The sequence below is a fragment of the Amblyomma americanum genome, chromosome 1 (genome assembly GCF_052857255.1).
Source record: "Amblyomma americanum isolate KBUSLIRL-KWMA chromosome 1, ASM5285725v1, whole genome shotgun sequence".
Taxonomy (NCBI): Eukaryota; Metazoa; Arthropoda; class Arachnida; order Ixodida; family Ixodidae; genus Amblyomma; species Amblyomma americanum.
In genome coordinates, this window is record NC_135497.1 from 73,709,607 (window position 1) to 73,727,251 (window position 17,645).

At 44.5% G+C, this 17,645-nt stretch overlaps 1 protein-coding gene across 1 annotated transcript; it reads right to left on the reverse strand.

The window, feature by feature from the left end:
• Positions 1-787: 787 nt before the first annotated feature.
• On the reverse strand, positions 788-14,209 carry LOC144133371 (uncharacterized). Its single transcript, XM_077666451.1, has 9 exons — positions 13,946-14,209; positions 13,783-13,868; positions 11,393-11,639; positions 9,722-9,808; positions 9,105-9,302; positions 8,870-8,931; positions 6,052-6,274; positions 5,215-5,331; positions 788-888 (listed from the first exon to the last, which is right to left on the reverse strand). Exons 1-8 carry the CDS (start codon positions 14,127-14,129, stop codon positions 5,219-5,221), a joined length of 1,200 nt encoding a protein of 399 aa, XP_077522577.1. The 5' UTR covers positions 14,130-14,209; the 3' UTR covers positions 788-888; positions 5,215-5,218.
• Between the last annotated feature and the right edge of the window lie 3,436 nt (positions 14,210-17,645).

A 17,645-nucleotide genomic window follows, 5' to 3' on the forward strand; every position in this document is an offset into this window, starting at 1 on the left:
GTCTTCCATCGCTGTGCCGGGGCTCCACAGCTGCGGAGCGGCTGTTGCCTGACCACGTGATCTAGCCAAGCAGACACAGCTTGGAATCTGTAACGAGTGCGTTCCATACACTGGATAGGCAACGCGCCCACCCTGCAGGTAGCATTTTATAGTTGATCGTGAGCGGTTGGTCACCCAATGAACACTGCTGCCTATTGCTGCAGTGCTGCGTGTTTGCCACAAGGTTGTAAGCGCTAATGCATGCAGCCCACATCTATCACCACCGCCATGAACCTCAAAGCGCGACTGAGGTGTCCACTGACCCAGTTATGTGCCCTTCCTTTTCTCAAAAGTCATCAGCGTCTGGAACACTGTCAATGCCAAGGCCAATGAACACAGTGAAAGCTGACAGCTTTCACTTTGTATACCTTGGATTAATTGAGTTATTCCACATTCATTTTTTCACTTTTTATTTCAATTGGCTTCAGATTGCTGTCTTTGTGATGGCATCATTACACATTTGTTGCTTTGAGTTGCACGTGCGTGCCATGCCATCCCGTGGAGAGCTACAAAACAAAATGCAGCAGTGGTAAACGCAAAGTTCGCCCAGTATTGGGGTAGCGCATTCCCGCAACAGAATTTTTCGCCCGTCTCCATATTTTTGCTGTGGTCAGTTAATTCTAATAATATGCGTGGTCCCAACGACTTAGAATTGAGTTTTTACTGTACTTCAGTCATTGCCCAGTTATTGAGCAGCTGACTGGTCGGCTCTGTATGTGCACTCCAGAACAGATACGAAAACACCTTACTTGAGCACAACCATATTTATTGGCCGAAAAATGCCTTTATCGATGCTCTCCTAAGGTGCACGATGTGGTTCACCAGACAATCGCCTCCCTCCAGGCAGTCCTGAGAAAAAAATAAGCAAGAAAGCTCGTATTCATGCCAAACACCATATTTTTCACACACATTCTAAAATTGGATGCAAAAGGCACAATAAATGGACCACCACAAAACCAGATGCAGAAGAAAACTGTACTTTTCGAAGCAAAATGATATGCATCACACTGGCCCACTGTGTTACCCTGTAAGTCTGGCTTCCTGCAGTGAAAGATTGCGTTCAAGGTTTACCATTAACAAAAGAGAGCTGAACCCTCAGATCAGTCACTCAGAAGACGAACTGCAAAGCATGATCAATGAGTTAGACAATCAGATTCGAACAGTGGGTCTAAAAATTAATATGCAGAAAACTAGACGAAGTAATGCTCAACAGTCTCGGAACGAAAAAGCACTTTACAATTAGCAGCGAGGTGCTGGAAGTGGTAAAGGAATACTTAGGGCAGGTAGTGACCGCTGATCTGATTCACAAGAGCGAAATAACTATATTAAAAATGGGGTGGAGCGCATTTGGAAGGTTCTCGCAGATCATGAATGGAATGGCAGTTTACCAATATCCCTTAAGAGAAAAGTATAAAGCAGTTGTAGTAGAGCCCCTCATAACGAACCTGACATCACACAAATTCTGTTCGTTACATCCGACGCTCGTAGTTAAGTGGACTCTCCGTATAACAGCCAAAAATACTAAGGAAACCGAAGCGGCATTTATTTCGCATAATTCTGCTTTATGCGTGCCTACTTGTGTCATGGCTCCTTCCAGGTTTCTAAGGTATCACTAAATCCTTGACAAAACCCTTGCTGCCAACTATCAAAATTACAGTTGGGATTTAACTGAAGGTTGAAGTGTCCACGGCAGCTGGTGGCAGGTCAGCCACATAGATTCCTGGCAGTAGGCGAGTGCTCGCACTTGGTGTTCAATGTCTTAGTCAGAGCATGCGCCTATGCGATTTCGTGGTGCGTAGGAACATCGTCATTCGAGGAAACATCTGGCAGCTTTGCATTACAAAATGTAGTGTTTCGAACATCATCTGTTGTTCCTTGGCTCATGCCCAGGAAAACAGTAGCACAGCGCTCATGGCAGAGTGCATCAGCTGCACTGTCCGCTGTATTATGCTGCCTGCATGCGGTAGCAGCACAAAAAGATGGAGCCGACTGCGCAGGCGATGCATACTACTTGGCCAGCCTGGCTTTCAAAATTCTCAAATTGCTGCTGCTAGTTGATCTACGGCCAAGGTCATTATATCTGCTTTCGACGATGCCCCTGTCTTTCCACGGCAGTGTCCAGAAGGGTGAAAAACGCTCCTTGATCTCTGTGCTTGCTGGAAGCATGACCTCTTCAACTTCTAGACGTGTCGATGCCTTCCCATTTACTATAATAAGAGTGGTGCGGCCAAAATTGTTCGCTGTATCCACGACGAATCGCTATGGACTTTATGCGTAATTTGACGGTAGCAATGCATCCGTTCGTAATAAGCGAGCATTTGTTATATCTACGGGCATTATAAATGGGTTCAGCTGTATCTTACCGGTACTCACCTATGGGGCAGAAATGCTGAGGATAACAGAGTTCAACCTAATAAAATTGAGGACCACGCAGCAAGCTATGAAAAGGAACATGATAGGTGTAGCATTCAAACAGAAAGAAGGCAGAGTGGGTCAGAGAACCAAAGCGGGTTAAAGGGAAGATGAAGCACTTTTCGAAAAAATGACTTCTCAACATCATTTTATAGCTTTTGGTCCGCAGCAAAAGAATTTCTCATTGAAAAAGAGCGGAAATAAATGCAAAAAGTTGTTTTTTAGAAGAAAACGCGCCCCACCGCCTCAGGGCGCCGAGCGAACGCTGCTCTTGCCCGTGATTGGCCAGGACCCTCGTGATGTCATCCACGGGGATCTCCGGCCGGCACTGACGGCGTTGCTGCGCAGCGCCTTGCTTCACCTAGATTTTAAGAACTACGTTGTGGAAATTATGGCTAATTCAAGCAGTGTTGAACAGTTAGTACTTTCGTCATACATGTTCAAACCATCAGCAGCTTCAGAAAGCGGTGGAACCAACGACGCCACGGAGTGCGCCTGCAGTGAAAGTCAAGTCGCGACGTTTTCACGTGTTGGAAATCTCGACTGGATGGATGGGTGGATGACAGCTTTTATTTCCACGAGAAATAGAGACCCCTTACTACTCACAGCCCCGGCATGCAGGCCTGGAGGGCGCGGGCTGGAACCTCCGTGACTAAAGGCTAACAAATATTTTCTCTTCGTGGCATCAGCCGCCAGGCGGATTGGCTTGACTCTGCCGAGCGGGTTCTTCACTGCGCAGCAGGGCTTTCCTGCTTTCTCTGCTATCAATATCTTCGCCGACTCAGGGGTAGTCGGCGCACTCCCATATTCTCTGCTTCCAGGTAACTGTGGAACCGCCGGACTGCAACATGGACGAGCATGCACAAACCTATTCCGAAATCGTTGAGAACTACAGACTAAACAGAAAACTGGTGCCCCCGCCTGATAAAAAGCTAAGAAATAGAGAAGGGACCACATAACGGTGTATGCAAGCCGGAAATTTCGTTAACCCAGTATGGGCCTTTCACGTCCTACCAGGGTAACACGAAAACCAAATCTTGACTGATACGTATTCTTTGCGTAGGTGCATGCGCGTGCATATCTTTTATGTAGGTGAAGCGGCAATAAGAAAAAGCAAATTGCGTCGAAACGTTTCGGTGTACCACTGATGCATAAAAGCCTGGCCACGAACTTCTTGTAACGCCCGTAAACATGATCTAATTCAGATCACCGACAAGCTTACACGAATCATGCGAGGTAAAGCATTTGTTTCATCATTTATTCATAGTTACTTGCCTAATTACTCCCAAAGGCCTTTTAGAACTACAAATAAATGCCAAACTAGATGAGTTGGAGTGGGTGTACGGCTGTACTGCAGCGCGAAGAGACGAGGCGACCAGGAGGAAGCTCCCATGTGCACTTCTGTCGCATTTTCGGGTTACTGTTCAACCATGAAACTTCTGCACTTACCCCCGTACATTGTTTTTTTTTGCATGCTGAATTCGCTTTTGAACAATAATTATGACTGCATTTCGGAGCTCGCAGTGCTGCTAATCAAAACTCGTGTGCTGCGAGATATAGTTGCTGCTGTTGCGTATCGAGATAACCGGCACGATTGCTTGTGACAGATATATGTGTACCGCGGCTCGACAACTTTGCCGTTCTGGCTCAAGGAAAAATTTGCATGAATTCTGGTGCCATATTCAATCGTCAGCCATTACCAAGCGCTCATGAATGCAAATGTTTGCTTTGCTCAAGTATGCTAGGCTTAAATAATCGGTTTTTATTGTTCAGTTAGGTGCAGCTGCATGTGCTGTGCACTGTTGAAGGATTAAGAGAATTGCTTGTGCTCCCATCAAGTGCAAGCAATCAGGAAAAAGCCAAAAGGCATACAGTGCGTAATGAGCTCAAAAGAGTTCAAGACTGTGCCTGAAAGACAATGCTGGAAGTGGCCTTAGCTCAACATGGATGTGAACCAGCTGGAAGAGGCAAAGAGTTTACATACAGGTAAGAAATTAATATAACAAAAAGAGAAATATTGATGCACATATTTTGTGCAGGCAGTTTCGGCATGCTGCGTACCACTAGATTGTCAGGTTAACGTGGAGGAGGCTTGGGGAGAACCGACGGATTCTACCACGATGTGTGCTGAGCGCGGTTCGAAAGAAGTACCATGTCAAAACTGGTTAATACACAGGCTTCAAGCATTACACGGAAAGCCCGAACGAGAGAAAGTAAACGGCACTGGCAGAAGATTACGGTAGTCTATGGTTCGCCAAACCGCGGGCCGCAGCGAAGCAAGCGCAGCCGGACAGCCGGCCGACTCTCCGTGAATAGCGTCACTTCCGCCAGTTGGCCCTCTCTGCCGTACCCCCCCGCGCTTCCGGAAGCGACGAGGGCGTGCCGCTGGCGGGTTTTGAGAAGCGATTGCAGCTCCCTTTGCGGATAGAATCGGGAAAAAATCTACACACATGATTTTCAAGTTCCTTTCTTCCCAACCACAGCGTTTCGTGCGATTCGAAAACCATTTCAGCTTTCGTTTAATGATGTCCTAGTTAAAATCAAGAGGACGAAATGGGTGAAGGCAAGATAACCGATGTTTCTTAAGATTAATGGAATGGATTCCAAGAGAAGGCAAGTGTAGCAGGGTGCGGTAGAAAGTGAGGTGGGCACACGACAGCTGGCAGACGACAAGGTTAACGGAGATATGGGAGAGCTCTTTGCCCTGCAGTGGATGGAATAAGACCAATGATGATGATGAAAGAAAATTATCAGCTCACTTACTCGATTAGCGGCGTAAGTCCGAGCACTTTTGAGCCAAGTAACGAGGTAGGCGCTTGTGGCGTTTTAGCATCTCATCACCAAGGCAGCCTTTAAGCTTCAAAAAATGCCAGAAAGAGTCTGCAGAGACATGGCACAAAAAGAATATGCGGCAGATCAGAGAAAAGCCAGGACAGCAGCTTGGTCGTGCTGGTTACTGATATGTGACGGAACAGCGCAGAACAACGGGACAAGAGACAAGCACCAACTTACAACTCATTTTTACTTCAAAGAAACACTGCTTCTGATAACTTCTTCACAGCTTCAAAACACGTGCCAGAACCATATCATTCAAGCATTTTAAAATGACAACCTAAGATTTGTAATCATAGAGGTTTGTAGTCACATTTTAGTGTGTCAAATTTTTTATTTGTTAACTCAACAGACGGCGTGCTGACACAATGATCGTGCAGCCTCGCTGTCTTGATTATGTCGCGGACTAACTGCTCTTTCATGATTAGTCAGTGATTTACGTCTGCCAAACAGGCGCACAAGTTTTTGAGGGGCAGTCTCTGCAATGAATTCCGAGGTTTCTGCAAAGCCCGGCAGTCTCACAAAATAAAAACTTAAAAGTACAACTCCTAGTCACGGGTAGCAATTCTAGGTTAACTGATCTACAGTAGAATGTGAATAATTCAAACTTTGTTATTTCGAATCTTTTCTGCAGTCCCAGTTACATAACATTAACGAGGCTTTTCTGTACGATACAAATATGTAAGAGAAAAAAATGCATGAGCATGAAACATTGCAGCTTGTAGAAAATGTTATTAACCAAGCAATAACCAAGTGTTTTCCACTCACCTGCCATTGAAGCTACCTTGGCAGGGGAGAGCGGAGGGAATACTTTCGTCGCACCTTTAGAAATGGCATTGTTCGAAAGAGTCCCCGTCACGCTCCTCTCCGACAATACCGTGTTGTCCCACAAGCGGACTGCTAGCTGCTTACAGAAAGCCGAGTCATTGTTGGCTGTTAACAGCCGCTCCCACGTCCCTGGGTCAATGTAGTGGCCATCACCAACGTGTACCTGAAAAAAAACAGATGATTTATTAGTGCACCTCAGGCACGGCGCAGAGGCCAACAGCACAGAGCCTGCACAGGACACGAAGCAGAAGTGCCCAGAAAACACATTCTGCCTAGACAATTCATTCAGTCTGTCTTCATTCACAGTATTCGTTGCAATATTTTTAGATTTTAGAGCTTTTGAACCACATATTTCTGTGCACTCCGGTTTAGATTTTAACTTAATTGTTTCCTGTGCGGAAAGGTGAGCGCGCTAAAAAATGGTTAAAATTGCGGTTTGAGAAGCAGCTTAGGATTGAGCATGGTCGGGCGCAGTTGAATAGGCCATGTAGCAGCACCGGATCAGCACTCAATTTGATCCCGATCAACTCATCAAGATTGCAATTGTCCGTGTGATGGTGGTACAGGAACCAAAATCGTTCAAAGGGATTTCTATATAAGAGGAAGCTTTCCAAGCTTCTCTGAATTCCCTTCAGCACGGCACTATAATTGAGATGAGCTCAAAAATGAAGCAAGAAACTCCCCTAAAGGGAGGAGTGGGAGACAAATTCAACAAATAATGATTTACTGCATGTGGGCAAGCTCCACATGGTCACCATTTTTACTGACGTCCTACACGCCATCTAAAAAAACAAATATGGAGTTAAAAATTTTGTGTCCCTATTTCTTTACAGAATATATGTGTAGCAATTCTAACCAGTGAAATCTTGCATTTTCTTTGCAGCTAAGTTTGCGATGATTAAGGGGCACTGAGGCAAAATTTCAAACACAGCGAGACTAACCCTTGGGAACACTATTAAAATTTTTTCCTGAGCACAAAGGGGGCTTAATTGCTTTCTTGAATGAGCCAAATGAGATATGACGGTGATTGCATGTGGAGCTACTCAGCTAATTTTCAGCGTATATATGCTTGTTACTGAGCAGAAAAAATGAGAGACCATGCTCTTGCATCACACTTTGCATGCTGACTATGCAAACTCATAGGCATGTGGCTGCATGACCACGTACTAAATAAAAGAGACAAGCACTCTGCAATTACAGAACCGCAGCCTGCACAAAGTGGCCGATTCAAGTGAGAGCAAAGCTGCTTTACAGGCAACCAAAGGCGTTACGAAGGCGTTGTAGGCGTTACCGAAACAAAGTAACCAAATATGTCACTTGTTACGCTAAAAAAGGAACGCATTACCGCCCTACATTAGCTACAAAAAGGTAACGCGTTACCGTTACCAAAAAAAGTATGGCACGTTACGTTGCCATTACTCCATCGCAACAAATTATCAGTGCGTCTTCACAGCACGAACTCATGATAACAATTTTATAAGGCTCATATTTCACAGCACGCGTTTACATGAACCCAGTACCGGTTTTCGGCCCGACAACTTGACAACCAGGCCCTGATGGGTTCACGTAAGTGCCGCTATCGGCTCAAGGGCCACCTATGAGGAATATTTGCAGCTGCATTCTTTACTTGTATTGCCCCCTGGGTTACTGTGCCCTGCGCTGGGCAAGGAACAAAGCTGTTCTTCCACATGTCCTGAATAGGGAGCCCCCTTCCTGTGTTTTGGCCCCTTGCACCACAAGCTCGAGCAAAAAAGAAAAGTAGAAATCCCTCCCGAATACAGCCCAAGAAAGAAAAAAGGAAAGAGAGCTCAAGTCCGTTGAAGTTCTGAGTAAAAACCTGCGCGCACGAACACAGACAACCAAGAGGTTGGTGGTAGAATGTAGTAGCGGCAAAATATTCTGACGCCAGATGGAGCCATGTCCCGCTAGTCAAGTTTGGCACGAATTTCAAATCCCCGCAGAAAATGCATACACAACATACAGAGCCTGTAAAGCGCAAACACTAAGCTCGATATGAATTATAATTGCAGCTTGACAATAAATAAAGAAAAAGGGAGGAAATATTGCGGACGAAAGTCTGATCTTGGCTGTTTTTAATGAGATGACATGAAAACAGACATATCAAAAATTGCAATTTTTCTGAATATTTACCTGTCATTTGTAAAAAAAGAAACTTAAAAAATAATATCTGTCCACATTTCCTCTATGCACTAAAGAAGAACACGCTGCCACAGACCCCATGAAAATCGACCCATTTTTACATGCGCTACAGCTTCTGAAAGTTCCCATGTATTTCCTGTGGACACTGTAAGTGGTGAACCCTCTTAACTGCATGTTTTTGTGCCAACATTTGTGCACTCCAGAAGGCAGATGCTAATGCAAATGCCAGCCTTGGTTCAATGTGCTTGATGCCTGGTTTAGTCAGGGAAGCTGACATACAGTTGTCTGTGGCACAAAAGGCATACCTGATATTCTAAAATATCTTTTTTAAAAACAGAGAACCACAATTCGCCTTGGTGTATGCAGCTGCACTTTTTGATGATTATTTGCTATCAATATTCAATCGGTCCAGCACATAATTTTAAGAAACAAAAGCCAAGTTACAAAGCAAAGAAAAAAGAGCAAAAACTCCCATGTCATTAGTTACATCACATTACCGGTCATGTACAGATTGCAGATTCGTAATCAGTGCAGAAGATATGCTATCATCAGTAGCAGATGCCCATCATTAATGTTCAAGCGTCCCGGTACTGCTCACCTCCCCAGTCTCATTTGTGGTGCCAACAGTCAGGTCAAGGTCTTGGGCTGCCTTGCGAGGAGCTGCAAAAAAAACAAAAAAAAAAGAAGTCGGCCTCATGGAAAGCAAATACACTGCGTCCTCTCAAGGCCTGCCTCTGCTGAAGGGACGTGGAATGGCTGTTTTTGTTGGGAGAACACTGAAGAGTCACCAAGCACGCAAGCTCGCTGTACACCAGAGCAGCCAAAATAAATACCTTTTGACATTGGCCGAGCTGGTGGCACAGCAGGGGTGACATCAGCCCGAGGAGGGGCGACATCAGCCCGCGGAGGGGCGACATCAGCCTGCGGAGGGGCGACATCAGCCCGCGGAGGGGCAACAGGCGGTGCGGCAAGTGGCAAGGCCACATCAAGTGGCAATACTGGAGCTATGGTGCCGAGGGAATGACTGTGCACTAGAAGAAGAGGGTACAGGGATGAAGACATTGTTTCCTGTGGTATCAAAGACAGGACTAGATCATCAGTGAATGGTATTTAAACATACATTAAATCTCCTACATTTATGCAAGCACAGTGCCAGATTGACTACGAACAAGCCGTTACAAGCAGCACTTGAATGCTCAGCAGTGCAGCCCTACATTGGGTATATCAAACAGAACCATCAAAAAAACAAACATTGTTTTGAAAAATGTCCATTTTCACTCTGACCACCAATGAACAATCACCTACTGGATGCTTGTTTTAAAAAAATGTGGTCACAAAATTATTTTCGCAGGATACAAATTCCAAGAAATCATGATTTGCAATCTGCAAATGAACTACAAGAGGAATTGAAGGCTAAAGCTTGCCTGAGGTAACATGCATGTATGCTTACTTGCAGAGTTGACAGCCTGAGTGGCACTGTCTCCTTCCCAGAAAACCTTGTCAATCGCGGCACTCACATTTTCATTCTGTGAATGATCTAAAGAAAAAACCAAAAACTTGCACACTGGATAAAGAGTACGTACATCAAGCAGAATGAATTTATGCTAGATTAAAACTTCTACCTAAATTACAAGCACTACATAAAATATGTAACTAACAAGTCAATTGTAGGAAATGCACAATATCAAACATTGTACACATCCAATACATGCGAGAACAAACTATGCACAGCTGACCATAACTTCAAGAGCCACCTGAAACTCAGGAGTCATCCCCATATAACAGTACTGATGTGACACTGATGAATTTCAAATGTGGTTTTTCACCTCACCATGCCTACGCAGTACTGCTAACATTTTATTATTATGTTGCTTGCAGAATGATAATTATAAGAGCGTATGCAAGCATGAAAATAAAGTATGAGGGAGAATCAGAAAGTCTTTGCCCTATTTTTTTATCCGAATGACTGCTGTAAATGTGGAGTAAACATATTCATTCTCATCGGTGAACTTTTCTTGGAACAGCCCGCCATCTGCTGGCTGTTATCGGGCGGAAATGCTCAAAAATTCTTGATGTGAAGAATGCGGTTATCCTCCAAAACAATGCAAGGCCACATGTGGCAATCAGAACCGCCGACAAGCTCTGGTCATTTCACTTGGAAAGTCTTGACCACCCACCATAAAATCTGGACCCTAATGATTTTCACATGCTCGGTTCGCCGAAGAAGTCCCTGGCAGGACAGTGATTCACATGCAACGATGAAGTCAAGGCAGAAGTCAGACAGTGGTTCGACAGTCAGCCGGACAAATGCTACCACAAGGGCATCTTAAATTCAGTGCTTCGGTTGGACAAATGTCTGGAGCGGTGTGGGGACTGGGCGGAGAAATAATGCAAGGTAGGTAGAACAGTACATATATTTGTAATTACCTGTATGTGCCGTATTTTGCTTGATACAAAATAGGGGCAAAGATTTTCTGACCCCCCTTGTACTAGATCCTAGTCTATGCACTAGAGTTGCCCTCACTTTTGTCTTGCCTTCATTCATAAAATGTTTACATAAGCTCTCATGACAGAAACTAGCCCAATGGTACATTATGGTATTATTATGCTGGTCATCCCGGCCTGTGCCTAAACAAATGGTTACATGATCATGAATTATCAAGAATACTACTGAGTCATGACTGCCATCCCAAGGTAAAGTCTGAACAAATGGCCCGAAAGAGACCGTAACCATGTAACCCGAGAAATAAAGGAAATGCACTATGTGACAAAAAATGCACTTTTGGCAACACAATGCTGTGTCAGTCTTGTACAGAAATCTGTTTAGTATTTCAAGACTTCTACTGAAGCAAATGGAATGTTCTCATATGCTCCTTTTCGTCTTCTCAGTTTGATATGTCTGCAAGACTTCATTCTGCAGCCTTTTTTTTGCCCACAAATCACCTGTTAGTAAAACCATATCCTGTACTTCTTTCGAACGCCCTTCTTAAGCAGTGCTAACTTTATCCCAAAAATGCACCAACAAGGCTAGCAGCAAGTCTAGCTCGACTTCACCGAAGTAGAGTAGCTTTGACAACGGCCTGCACATGGAAGAAGCTGTAGAGTATGGTTGTTTACATACCATTTTGCAGAATTTTTGTGCACAGTGCTTTCTCGAGGCTTTCATTGAGGCTTCTAAGATTTTTCATTTCTTTCTCCTTATCTCCAATCACTTCCTTGCATCTCTCCAGCTCTGCCTTTAGGTCCCGCACTAGTGACTCAAGGTGGGCCAGCTTGGACTCCTCAGGAGAGTTTCCTACTCGACTACTGAGCAATTCCCTCTCAGCATTTTTCTTAGCCACTCCTTTCGCCTGCTCCTCTAGTCTTGCCTACAACAAGAAAATCAGAATACAACAAGAAAATCAGAATGCAAATCAAGTTACACAATAACAAATGCAAGCTCACCTATGTCACTGCCAAATTTATTTACAGCATTTCAGCAGGAAACAATGACTCAGTTATAGGAAGACACCACTTGCATGACTGCCACTTCAACAAACTGAAAAAAACTTAAAATGTCACTGCACTCAGTGCAAGTTAAGGTCGGCTTACCAAGCCGGATACATTTCAAATTTTACTCCTGAGAGTTGTTGACACAGCTGTACCTAATGTCAACAGGCCAATCCCCAATAGGCAGGCCATAATAACCATTCTAGACTTCTCTAAATGTCCAGGAGGACTATGCAACAGGATCTATAGCTACGCCCGTGAGGCCTTATATCATACTACGCTAGGCTCCCAAAATTTAAGTGGCACTTCCAAAATACAGAATTCTATAATAGAGCAATGGGAGGAAGTGCTGTCCATCAAGAGCCTGAAAGAGCAGCGAAAACTGAACGACCATGCCAGGATCGCTGCAGCAGCCACAGATGCCCTGAACAAAGGGCTCCATCCATCCGCAACCAAAATTTCCGAGCCCAAGATAAGTTTTTCCCTTTTTCTCCTCTGCTACACCAGTTTCAACAATGCCGGAGAAGTCACCTGAATTTATACGAGGTATTAAATACAGTTCGAATTCTGAGTAATGGAATATAGATGTTACCAAATATGACTCAGGTTTGTAGCGACAGCTACATTACGGTAGCATTTCGAGCCTTCAGCATGGCAGCGCCGTGGCTTATCACGTGGTTGGTCACATGACCAAGTTCTACTGAGCCAGCTGTAGCTATCGCGTCACTCCTGGTTTAACCAAATCTAAACCACCGCCAATTTTTTTCACTTCTGTGCAATAACTTCGGCTGCAAACTTTTTATGACATCTCGTGACGTTTTTGAAAATGTAAAATTTGATTTGGGTACTCTCAATTTGTAATTTAAAAGAAAAAAAGGAAACACTCCAATGAACGGCCCACTTTCTTCACACCTAGAAGCAACACTCAAATCGCCCTCGCCTTATGTGCTCAACTTGATAGCACTGAAGACAGTGCTACAGTCCCTGTAGATATTCAAGACATGAAGTTTTTCGTGGCATAACCCATTGACAAATCACTATAAGAACAATGACAGTATTTATTGTCAGCCGTGCATTTTTTTTGCAAACAATCATTTCGCATGCCCCAACAGCAAGCCTTACTGAAAACAATTCATCCTTGTCTGAAACTGTGCTGACAAAGGCGAGAAATATTACAAAAATCGCTAGTTACTTGCACCGGTCATAGGTAATCACTACTGACATGAAACAAATTATCCCACAATTAGCAGCACACGCTATCTTGAAAGCAGCACTTTGAAAACAACCTTGCTAAACCACTATGACTGGAGTGGTGAACTACTGCCATGCAATGCAAACACATGTGAACGTACAGCCTGTTCCTATTTTTACCACGGGCGAACTTCTCTCAGCTCATGCAGACGTTCACATTCCACTCTGCATGCGATACATAGGAACTCGCACTTTCTGGACATCATTTGTTTTAGCGTAAAATTTGCTAACATCATGTTCACATATGCAAGGAGGATGGAGGGCTCCCGACTGATTTCGAGCACATGGGGTTCTTTAACTTGCACTGACATTGCACAGCACAAAGGAGTCATGCATCGAAAATTCGATTTGGAGGAAAGGAAATGGTGCAGTATTTGTCTCACACATGGCCGACACCTGAACCGCGCCGTACGGGAAATGATAAAGGAGATACTAAGAGAAGAAAGAAAGAGGTGCCGTAGTGGAGGGCTCGGAATATTTCGACCACCTGGGGATCTTCAACGTGCACTGACATCGCACACCCCACGGCAGTATTCTGCATTTCGCCTCCATCGAAACGCGGCTGCCGCGGTCGGGTTCGAACTCGGGTACTCCGGATTAGCTGCCGAGCGCCCTACCCACCGAGCCACCGCGACGGGTTCCGTGCATTTCACCTCCACTGAAACGCGGCCGGCGCGGCGAGGATGCATGCAAGTTGCTGGTGGCGGGGTTTCTGATGACCAAGCACCACAGGCTACAGCAAATTCGCTTGAAAGCGATTACTATTCGCACCTTTTTCCTCGGAGGTATGTCCGTCTTGCGGGCGCATTTGCGTGCTTCCTTGCGCTTCCTCCACTGCTCCATTTCTTCTTCCGTATCTGCGGTTTCCAGTGCACATTATGAATTTACAGGCGCTACAAAACAACTCCAAAACCCAGAGAAAAAGAGCACCTACCTGTCATATGGATGATTTTCCCGTCATAGTACCCTCCGCAGGTACTCGAGTCTCCCGCCCAGAAAATATCGTAAACTTTCTTGGGGTCATAGTCTTCAATGTCGTGCGGAACAAAATCCCGCACGTCCGTGTGTTGAAGAATATAACTCCTATCTTCTCCAGCGTAGCGCACAAGGACATACATGTTCTATTGCTCGAGCAACAAATCTAGAAACGCTAGACCAAGCACGAAGGCAAAAAAATGTGCTGACAGAGTCGCCTAGATTGCTATTTTTGTATTCACTGAAATGAATAGTGCAGCAGGCGCACGTCTCCGCGAAACACCAGCAACGGCGGCGCTGCGATCGCCAACGCTAAACATCGCGCCTCGCAAAGAACAGTTTAGTTTTTACATTTTCCTGTGAATGCGTACGCATTTTCTGGCCCAGATGAACGTCTATTCATTAACTTTCTAACGTAAAACAGTAAAACATATATTTTTATGTTGTTTGACTTTGCTAATGGGTTCAGGAGTGAGCGTTTGTAGCGCCGCCGTTTAGCAAGCGGATTGCTGTTGTAAATGCCTCACGGGAAGTCTGCTCCACGGGCCACTTCTCTGCTATACCTGTACCATGACCGCGACCAAAGAGATCACGTTCGCGCCAAATATTCTAGTTCACTGTAGTCACGCGAATGATAATGTATACCTTCTTTTGGAGCAGAAATAACTGGTGTTACATCTTTACTCTTCCACTCTGCTCCGGCATGTAACGATGTAACCACGTTTAAGCCATTTGAATTGCAATACAGTTTGGTGCACTGAAAACCTTGCTTTAAAAATTAGTATAATTTATTGAGGACGCTTATAAGGTAGCTTCTAATGCTTTTTTATTTTTTAGTTATAGTCTGAGTACATGTTTGCATGTATTGTGCGCCAGGGCTGTTAGAAAAAATGTAATTTCATGACGATCTGGTCTGCGTCGCATATTTTGTCCGAGTTCGCTTCCGAATTTTCCTTTTGGCTGTTTGCCTATTTTCGGGTAACTGTTTTTCTGTTGCCGGCATATAAAACAAAAATAGAAATAGTGATTTCAATCTGCCCTCTAAAGAATATTTTGTGTGATTTTGTTGCAGCCTTTCTCCGCCTTGGGTACAAATGCGGAAGAGCTATTTTCCCAATCGTGTTAGCGGACAGCAAGCCTCAAGTGAAATATCTGTGGACCCCGACCATATAGTTCCCTATTAATACTTAATAGTAGGAAACACTATGGCCCCAGGAGAGACAGGACATGTGTCATGTGTTGGCAGCAGAACAGCATTGAGATAAAAATGAACTAAGGCACAGCTAGAATGCACGATCTGTGTCTGTAAAGTGTAATCTCATTCAGTTAGCCTGTAATCGAGGCGTTCGATTTGTTACCCACCCACACTGGCTATTTTGTTCGCGAAAATTGCACTTGGTTCACATATATTCCCCAGAAAACGCAGCAAAAGTAGCGGGAAACGTGCGCGACCAAGGCGATGTCCGGCCGAATAAGCTGTGCGACAAGGTGGTTCAGCATTGCGCCATGCCTTGGGATCAATCATAAATCAATGGACGGCGCTCGAACCCACTTTGAAGCAATGAAAAGTAGGGACTGCTGATTCAAGAGTATTAGGCGAAATGTCCATATCAGCAAAATTTACTTTTTGTCAAATTTCTAAGACCAGCCTTTGATGAATTCGAGCTTGAACATGCCCTTACAGTCCGAGCTAGGACACAACCTTTCAGGCTATAGCCTATATATGAGTTCATTTATTTTGTGGAAACGTATTGCAAGAGTTAATTGGAATGCCTGGCTACGCGGAGCCATATATTGCAACGCAGAATGGGAGCAGAACATGTTACATGTCAGGATATGAGGCATGAGAGTTCTTTCTCTGAGTGCCTCAAGAAGTCTTCCATAAGCAAATCTCTTAAGGTTGTATGTGGGAAAGGAACCGCAAGTTTATTATCGCTAGCGAAAGTGCGCTGAAGTGGCTTAGTTCCTGCATATCTGTAGCATGCATGCTGAGCGACCTGCAGATTCTCGAACCGAAAAACATGAAATCCGTACTTCTTCGATTTCGTGCATATTTATAGCTCATTACAAGGTTACACGCCTTCGGTACATGCTTTTATAGCGACCAAATTAATCAGTTTCTGCTCTAGAATCTGCGTGTCACCTGCTCCGAACGAAAGCCGACGATCTGGCAAAGGAAACCCGGATCATAAATGAATTCTGGGGAAACGTGAGAACTGGAAAAAAAATGTTGCCGGTAAGCTGACGTTTCCACTGATGTCAGAACTGGCGCTGTTTATCGCTACCCGTATCAAACGCTACCGTGGAACGAGTGTTCAGCCAGGTCTCTTCACTATATTAAATGATGTGCGAAATAGATTGTCTAATGAGAGAGTGTTATTAGCGTTCCTCCACGTGAAGTTTCGCCTGGCCAGAAATGGAGGCTTTTGAAACGGTTTTAACCCGGTTAAGAAAATTTTTGAGCCGGTTAAGCTTCAACGCTTCAACAAGAGTGGAACAATTCCACTGCCAACTGACCCATAACAATGTACAGTACGACAAACGGTACAGAGAAGAAGATACTCAACACAGAGCACTGAACTAAAACTTTTATTGCCGCCAACCAACTGCCCTGGTGGCAGGAAAGGATGCAATCACGGTTGACGTCCACTTCCAAATCGGCTAAGATCCTTCTATAGCCTTTTTCTTCTATCTACGGAACTATATATACATTTTTCTTGAATTTTAAATTTCAAACAAGCGAAAGACTACAATAATTATTGTAGTTTTTCGCTTGTTTTGCTGCGTCCAGCAAAATTTCTGAATGCATATGTGGAGCGAGTTTATTGTTCGGTGCTATTTCTGTTATTCTTTCTCTGGATTTTTTTTCGCTTAAAAAAAAGAAAACTGCTTTTGTGATGAGCCCCGCATTTGCCTTAACGTGATTTTACTTGCCTGCCTTGCTGCCCTCCCACGCGGTGCATGGCTTGAGGCGAAAAACAAACAACAAAAAATGCCGCGCCTGGCATCAGTGGTGGCATCTGAAGAGGTCATGACGGCAAAAAATAAGCTAGTATGAAGATATACCCTTCCGAAAATTATTTCATTTGAAACAAATAACTAATTCACAAAAACAAAGCTTCTACATACTTTTTGCTGGTGAAATTTTTTTCGGTTTCGGTTTTAGCCACATTTCGGCTACTACCACTGATCTCCACTAGGGGGCTGGATGCCGCATCGGGCGCCCGAAAGCATAGAGTTTCTTACTATTAATAGTAAGAAATTCTATGCCCGAAAGGGAAGCCACCAGAAGTTGTGCGGCATGTCGTGGAAGTCAGCCTTTGGCAGTGCACGAAATCGGACCTCAGCACGGTTTTTCAGTTTCAGTTCTCGTTTTCCACTTAGCATTTTGTCTTTTCGACATTCTCGTCTTTTTTCATTTCATGACAATGCCTACCTGTTGCGCCGCCAAATGCATGAGGAGAGCAGCAAAGTCCTCGGGAAATACGTTTCAAAAATAAGGGTCAATTGCATCGCTATGGGACGACACTAGCAGACGACAGAACGTCGCTACACACAGTACGTACGGAACCTCGTCTGCTCAGCTCTGTGTCGTCCCGTTGCGCTAGCGTCGCCAACTCTGCTCTTTGTTGTGATGTACGTTGTCGCGCCCTAAGCCA

Coding starts and splice junctions, on each gene's coding strand:
- LOC144133371 (XM_077666451.1), bottom strand. CDS start 14,129: ATGTATGTCCTTGTGCGCTACGCTGGAGAAGATAGGAGTTATATTCTT. Junction 9,809..11,392: donor CACAAAAATTCTGCAAAATG/GTATGTAAACAA, acceptor TTTTTTCTTTAG/ATCATTCACAGAATGAAAAT. Junction 9,303..9,721: donor TCAGGCTGTCAACTCTGCAA/GTAAGCATACAT, acceptor CTCTTCTTCTAG/TGCACAGTCATTCCCTCGGC.